This window comes from Mesoplodon mirus, assembly GCF_964341445.2.
Source record: "Mesoplodon mirus genome assembly, chromosome: 3".
In the NCBI taxonomy this organism is placed as follows: Eukaryota; Metazoa; Chordata; class Mammalia; order Artiodactyla; family Ziphiidae; genus Mesoplodon; species Mesoplodon mirus.
In genome coordinates, this window is record NC_138978.1 from 18,740,327 (window position 1) to 18,748,270 (window position 7,944).

A 7,944-nucleotide genomic window follows, 5' to 3' on the forward strand; every position below is an offset into this window, starting at 1 on the left:
GAAGCCCTGTTTATTCCCCTTTTGATTATTGTAAATTGTGCTGCAAAGAACATCTCTGTGCACCTGTCTGGTAATCTCCTCAGGGCTGACATTCAGAACTAAGATTGTGTATCAAAGAGTTGGCCCATTTTAAATTATTGTGATGTATGTTATCAAACTGACCCTGCCCCCAAAGAAAACCTCATGAGGGAGGTTTTCTACCCTCACCACCACTGAAAATTGTTTATCTTTCTAAACCTACTAAACTGAGAGGGGAGAAAAGTATCTTCGGGGAATTTCTTTAGCTTCTTTGTTGAAAACTTTTCTATGTTTATGGACTATATGTACTTTTTCTTTCCTGAATTATCGATACATTTTCTGTTCTTTGCAGCAGCTTTTTCTTTTTTCTTTTTAAAGCAGACCGCCTGAAAGAATTGTGTTTGGAAACAAAATATGCCTTTTCTGATTCCTCTGCCCTCCCCCCACCCTGCTTTTTAAAAATCTGGTACCAAAATATTCAACAACCCACTCCCTCCCTCCCTCTCTGCCTCAGTTCCTCTGATTTCAGGTTCTGGCCAGCAGCCCAGGCTGTCACTCCACTGGATCTTCTCACCCACTGGGCACTGTCACCCTGAATGATGTCACCCCCTCCCACTCATCTCTGACCATTTTTTTTAGCTTCTGTAGCCACAGTCTGGGAGTTTTAAGGACCAGGCACATATCTTAACCCAAGTCCCACAGCCCCCTAAGATCTGGATCAGCACTTCCCAAAATGTGTTCCACTTCCCAAACTAGAACCCTGGTTCCGTGTCTTGTTAATGGCCATTCAGCACAAAAATAGGAAATACCAGACTAGGAAAAAACATTTCTGAATGGCTGGATTAAATAAAACTTAAAAGCTTTCTTTACTGCAGGACTTCTCAGAGCCTTTAGGGTGTTAGTATACATCAAGAGGCTCAGAGAATGGACTACAGTATGAAGCTTCTTCAAGACTTATTTTCCAATGGAACTCTTCATTTTTTAAGGAACAACTTCCAAACTAGTGTTCTCCGAGAAAAGAGTTTCCCAAAACACACTGTTGGGTGCTGTAGCTTCAGCTTCATACCCTGATGGTGATGCTCTGGGACTCAGGACCCTGCCCTGTGGGAGGGGAAACTGGGACCTCAGTTTCTGAGACAGCAAACTGAGAGAGAAGGGAAATGGGGTGTTTCTGAGAAAACCAGCCTTTTAACTACCTAGAAAACATTGGTGCTTTCTGAACATTATCTCAGCAATAGAATTTACCTGGCAAGGTAAGCATTATTCTCCCCATTTTCCAGGTAAAGAAACTGAGGCTCAGAGTGGTCAGTACCCCATCCAGCTAGTCAGAGGTGGGGCTGGGGTTCAAACCCAGGTCATTCTGGCTCAGAGCTCATGGTCTTACCTTCTGCAGTGCCTCCCTGCCTTTAGATAATTGACAGAGTGAAGCCAGAATCATTCCTGCCAGCCTTGGGGAAGAGGCAAAAGACTGGCACAGTTGTACCCATCTGACCCCTTCTCCTTGTCCTCATGAAGGTGCTGTGTTGCAGATGGTCAGCTCTCGGGTGCTGACCCGACAGTCGAGGGGCACTTCTGCTGGTTTCAGGCGGTCCCAGACGATGCCTGGGGAAGACTTGGCTGCAGGAGATGGCAAATTTCAGAACCTAAGTAAGAGCCGCCTCCGGTGTACTCTGAAGCCTGGGCCCCTAGCCACTGCACCCTCATGTCCGAGGCCCCGAAGGACTCCCTCTGAGTCTTCACTCTGGGTCTTATGGGGCGAGAGCAAGGCCAGGTTTCCTGGATTCTCTGAGGCCTGAGATGGGCAGCGGGGCTCAGCATGGCCCAGGCATGCATCATTTACACAGCTTTGCTGAGAGAGCCACCAGGTGCCAGAGAGCAGCCTGGCCTCCCTGCCCACGTGCCCACACCATCCCCCACCTCTCTCTTTTCAAGGTCCACCAACCCCAGTGTCTGTTTCCCGCCTCCAACCTCTGAGTCCTCCCAGGCACTGAATGCCAGGAAACCTAATAAAGGGAAAAGCAAAGAGGTGGTTCCATCCCACCTTCTGCTTCTTCCAGGATTCCCAAAAGCATCCTTTCCACCTTCACCTGATTTCATTGTGCCTGCAACTTGGGTCCTTGAAGATCCATGACTTGACCATTTGGTGACCTTGCACCAATTCACAGGATGGCCTTCATCCTGTGTCTTGGATGTCTGTGTGTCTTTTTGTCCTACTAAAGACAGCCTAACTGCTGCACTAGTCCTAACCCCTTCCTACGTGCCCTCACGTGTACAATGAGCATCTCCTGCCTTCTTCTGTGCATGGGAAGGACATCAGAGGTCCCACCGGGCCACTAGCCCCGACCCCCAGATCATAACAATGTTTTACCTGAGGGATTAGAAAGTGCTCAAAGACTTTGGTGGGTTAAAAAAGGAACAGTTTGTAAGGAGGTGAAAATCCCGAGGAGGATCTCTTCAGAATTAAGGAGTTCTGCCAGCTCCTTGGTCCCTCAGAGCCTCCGAAACCAAGGGGAACCTTCTCTACCCCTGAGCCAAGCTGGCTTACCAGTCTAGAGGAAACTTCTGGTCTACTCTTTCCTTTCTCTGTAGCTCAGCTACTGGTGGCCCATGGCTTCCATCAAAGTCACAAATCCCTTCTTTTGAGTTGTCCTCTGGTTCACACACAGTGTGTAGGACGTCTAAACTCTTAGTCTATCCCAAGCCCTTTCTCTCCCCAAGGATGACAATGGCTAACACTCACTGAGGGTTTTCTATGTGCTGGGCACTGCTTTAATTATCCATGACTCCTCACACCCATCTGAGAGTGTTTCTTTTATTTTCCACATTAAGAGATGAGGAAACCTAGGCTCAGAGAGATTAATTGACTTACACAAGGTCACACCGCAGATGCACGAGAGAACGGAGGTTTGAACAAGCCGTGTCTGGCTCCAGAGTCCATGAGGTTAACTAACCACCATGCTCTCTGCCTGCTGGTTGCCTCATTCATTCAGTCACTGGTTCACTCTTGTGCTGCCCCCCCGAGCACCCAGTGATAATCAGAGCTTCTTGCCCTCACAAAGCTACTAACGGTCTCATAAGAGAGACAGAGGCTTTGCAGAACAAATCTGTGCATGAAGCTTTTTCCATAATTTGGATCATTCCTATATAGTATATATGTCCATCACTCTCCAGCCATTGAAATATTATAATAGTCATAAGAATAATCATCCTGATTATATATTATGAACAAGCGATGTGCACGTATTATCCCCATTTTACAGATGGGGAAACTGAGGCTCAGAGCCCTCTGACATGTCAATGCCATGTTCTGATGCCTCCTGGAGAGCTGGCATGAACCCACCTTTCCGCCCACCTCCAAACACCATGCTCAGGCCTCTGACCTGCTCCTGCTTCCCTGCTGGGTCTGTAGCTCTCGGCTTTACTGAGCAGTTATCATGGACCAGGCACTAAGCACTATCTGTGTATTATCTCATTTAATCTTTACAACAACACAGATCAATACTATTATCCCCGATTTGCAATTGAAACTTATAAAGTAAGTAACTTTCCCTGGGGTCACACAGCTAATCATTGGGGGAGGTGGGATTTGAACCCAGGCATGTCCGACCCTTACAGTGGAGCACAGGTGGTATCTTTGGGAGATGAAGGCCCATCCAGGCAGGGATGGGAACCCTGACCTTTCTCTCCCAGCCCATCCCCAGGTGCTGTGAATTCAGACCAGCACTCTCCTTGGGAGGATGGGAGGTAAGGAGGAGGGCTGGGGAAGCTCAGGCCTCACTGGCTTCCTCTATTGTAGATGTGGAGGAAAGCCCCGCTGCGCCAGTCAGTGAGAACACATCCCTGGGCCGCGGGAAGTACGCTAGTCCTGAAGGTGAGTGGGCAGTCTGCCTGCTCTCCCTTTAATTAAAATAGTGATAGATCTTTGGGCCAAGAGAGTGTCTTAACGCAGCAAAGTCCTTGTTGGTTCTTTTATTCCTCAAAACAGTTCCATGTACGATAAATAGGAGTATCCACACTTTAAAGGAAGAAAACTGAGGCCCAGAGAGGTGAAGTGACTTGCCCAAGGTCACACAGCACGTTGGTGACAGAGCTAGGCCAGGAATCAGGCATCCCAATTCCCAGCTGAGGGACCATTCTACCACCTCCCTCTGCCAAGAATCTTCAAGCAATGTGCCCATTGAGGAAACTCAATGTCCCTACTCGGGGCTGAAGGGGGTTGATGTGAAGTTGTCACTGTCCTCACAGGTAACCTTCCAGAAGATGCCAGGGGCCACCAGCCAAGGGAACTTGGAGGCCTGCTTCTTTACACACGGACCCACGTATTTCTCCCCTCCCCATATCAACTGGATTGGAAACAGCCCTGCAGCCCAATCATTACCTCATATCCCTAGGGGTGTAGGCAAGCCCCTGGCCCTCTCTGGGCCTCTGTTTCCCCATCTGGGTAGTGAAGAGCTGGACAGGGTCATCTGTCAAGCCCTAACTGTCATTCTCTGGCTCTCCAGGTCCCCTGCGCAGTCTGGCCACCAACACCCTTTCTTCCTTGAAGGCCTCAGAGACTCTCTTTGGATCCAGGTACATGGGATTTCCACTGGGGGTTCACTCTACCACCACATGTTTTCCCAGGACTGTCCCTAGCTTGGAAGGCCAAAGGCAGGCCCAGGCTGACATTTACACAAAAATGAACAATCTGAAGGATGCCAAGAAGGACCCCTGCCCAGAGATAGCACTGTCTTAAGGTATCACCCTGCTGAAACCACCTCTGCCCCAAGTTCACTTCCCACGGGTTCACGGTGTCTTTGCAAATGCAAGTCCCCCTGAGAGGGCTAGCATGAGACTCTCTGACCACTGGGCTGAACAAGAACATGCTATCAAAAGAGGGTCCTAAAAATAACACTACCTCGCCCCTCGCTCGGGGAAGCTGCTAACTGACTGAGTGCCTCCGGGGAAATGCACTGTCACATGAGGAGGTCTCTGTCAGATCCCTTTCCAGCCCTGGCTTTCAGAAGCTGTTGAGTGGGCTCTCCAGGGGTGGGATGACCAGGGACACCACTGGCGCAGCGGTGGTCACTCTTCCCCGGCTCCACCCACACAGGCTGAATCTCAACAAATCCAGGCTGCTGACGCGAGCGGCCAAGGGCTTCCTGGGCAAGCCACTGACCAAGGCTCCAGAGTCAGCCCCAGGGAGCCAGAGCTTAGACTACGTCCCGCTGGTGAGTGCCCCAGGCCCCAGACCTCAGGCCCACACTCAGCAGAGGGGCTGCCCCCTGCTGCCCCTCCACCAAGGGAAGAAGACCTAGACCTTCCCGCCCACGTAGCAGTAGCAGCCGGGCAGAGGGAGTTTGCCTGAGCCCTCCATCTGGGGTTTAGGAGTGTTGCTAAAAGCCAGCACCAGCGCCGTGAACGTTCTTTGCAATCTGCCACCTTCGCTTTAAAAATTCACGGGAATCTTGCACTGTACTCCACCACCTCTGTGTGTCTGTTTTTCAATACATAAAAATAAGCCTTGAAATGACTCACAGGCAAGTAAAATGAACACCCCAGGGACATGCAACATGTTTAGCAAGTGGCTCTGCAGATGCCCCAGCATGCGGGGCAGGGAGAGAAACCCAGGTCGGGAGTGGGTGTCTCTGAATCGAGGAGAAAGGGAGCCTGGTCCTGCCACATCGGGGGCTCAGCAAGGTTGGGGAGCAAGAGGTGCTGAAAGGAGGGACAGGGTTTGAGCTTCACTGCCCCGCTGCAGCCCCTGCACACCCAAGTGCTTAGTGTCACTTGGAGTTTCCAAATGTCCCGGGCAATAGAGCAGGAGGCATGTATTCACTCAGCAAGGATTTGTTGAGCCAGGCACAGCGCTAGCCCCTGGGAGACAACCTTGAACTAGGTGAACATGGTCCCTGCGCTCACGGCACTGCCAAGGAAGCCGGGCAATTCTGATCATTAGGTGCTGTGATGGGAGCAGTTGGGTTTGGTGGGGGAGATGGGGAGGGAGGGAGAAACCTACTCCAGGCTTGAGGTCAGGGAGGAATGACGCATGACTTCTGGAAGAATGTAATGGTTAAGCCCATTGTTTACATGCTGAAGTTACATGGTTAAGCAGACAGTTTACACATGAGAGAGCGAGCTTGGGGGCTGGAGAATGGGTGGAGGGGAAAGAGTCAAGGACGAACCAGCGCTTTGGAAATCATAGCTTGGATTTATCCTAGGAGAAAATTGAAACTACTGAGCTGGTGGCCTCCAAAAAGTGGCAAGGCCTCTGCCTTACAAAGACCCCTCAGGATGCAGGAAAGATGGAGTGAAGGTGGGGGGACAGGGGAGGGAAGTAGAGGCAGGGACAACATGAAGTGGCAGATGGTGGGCTGCAGAGCTGTTCAGAAAGTGGGACCCGTTGGGACTTGGTAACCAATTGACATGGAGGGAGGGAGAGGGTGGTTAGCTGCCCAGAGTCGGTTGGATGGCAGTGGATGGTCCCAGTGGCCGAGCTGGGCCCACCTGCCCAGGACAAGACGCAGGTCTGGAGTGAGGATGTTGAGCTGGGCTTGGAAAGTCATCAGCTTGAAGTACCAGTGGGATAAAGCATGGCGGTGCTCGGCTGGGCTGGGTATCCCGCAAATCTCCCGGGGAAGGTGGGGCGAGCTGGCTGGGGGAGGTGTGAACCAGCGGGCTGTGTGCACCCAGACTTGGGCATGGCCTGGGGCTCCATGGGCTAAAAAGTTTGAGGCCCACTGAGGGGCTACCCCACACACAGGTGTCTCTGCAGCTGGCCTCCGGAGCCTTCCTGCTCAACCAAGCCTTCTGCGAGGCCATCCACATCCCCATGGAGAAGCTCAAGTGGACCTCACCCTTCACCTGCCACCACGTGTCCCTCACTGCCCGCCAGCCCCCGAGTCCCCAGACGTGCACCAGCCCCTCACCTCGGCACCCCTCCTGTGACAGCTTCTCCCCGGAGCCTCTGGCCGAGGGCAAGCCGGGCTGGGGGCCCAGGGCTGCGGTAGAGCGCACAGGGCAGCTGTGGGCCACAGCGGTGGCGCTGACGTGGCTGGAGCACAGCTCCGCCTCCTACTTCGTTGAGTGGGAGCTGGTGGCCGCCAAGGCCAACTCGTGGCTGGAGCAGCAGGAGGTGCCCGAGGGCCGCACGCGGGGCGCGCTCAAGGCTGCCGCCCGCCAGCTGTTTGTGGTCCTGCGACACTGGGACGAGAGCCTGGAGTTCAATATGCTCTGCTATAACCCAGCTTATGTGTAGCGGGGGAGAGGGGGCTGGGGGAGGGGACCACATGGGCCGGTAGGGGGACTCTTGAAACTGTAGCCAATATACTGGTTGCTAGAAAGAGCCCTGGATTGGCAATCAGGAGGCCTGAGTTCAATGCCAACTTTGCTACCACCTAACTGTGCAACTTTAGGCCAGCCCCTCCCTCCCTCCCTTCTGGGCCTCAGTTTCGCCACCTGTAAAATAAGTGGGGGAGGTGAGGGCGTTGGACTAGAACCCCAGAATGTTCCAAGGTTCCCTTCCGGAGAGCCGTGGAATTTACTGCCACTGGGGGGTGGGGAGAGAGAGCATACAGTTTAAGCCTGAGTTCTCTCTGGAGGAGGATCACATGGGCAATGCCCCCCTCAAATAAAGGGTGGATGAGCGGCCCCAAAGCCTGAAAGTAACCAGATCCGCAAGCCTGCATCCAGGCAGAGGGAGACCACCTCTGCCAGCTGCGTTATGGGATGAGCATTTGTCTCCATGGTGACAGTCCAGGACCCTAAATCCCACTTACAAACTGCCTGGAGAACCATCCTTCCCAGCACTTTAAAAGAGTCACCCGGGGAACTTTTATTTTGGCTTGGAAGCCCTTCATATATTTTAGTGTTGGTTTGCAGACTATTTGTGACTTCCTACCTAAAAAGAGGAGACGGGCAGGACAAGGGGAGGCACCCTGCAAGCCA

The 7,944-nt window shown here is 52.3% G+C and overlaps 1 protein-coding gene across 1 annotated transcript in view; it reads left to right on the forward strand.

Annotated features, from left to right (window-relative positions):
• VWA5B1 (von Willebrand factor A domain containing 5B1) overlaps positions 1–7,255 on the forward strand; it is a gene marked incomplete at both ends in the record, with an annotated part of 39,976 nt that extends 32,721 nt beyond the window's left edge. The window contains 5 exons of the mRNA XM_082612882.1: positions 1,534–1,665; positions 3,815–3,889; positions 4,521–4,590; positions 5,111–5,228; positions 6,761–7,255. Of these exons, the coding sequence (XP_082469008.1) occupies positions 1,534–1,665; positions 3,815–3,889; positions 4,521–4,590; positions 5,111–5,228; positions 6,761–7,255 (890 nt within the window). The remainder of the gene's footprint in view (positions 1–1,533; positions 1,666–3,814; positions 3,890–4,520; positions 4,591–5,110; positions 5,229–6,760) is intronic.
• Positions 7,256–7,944: the final 689 nt, after the last annotated feature.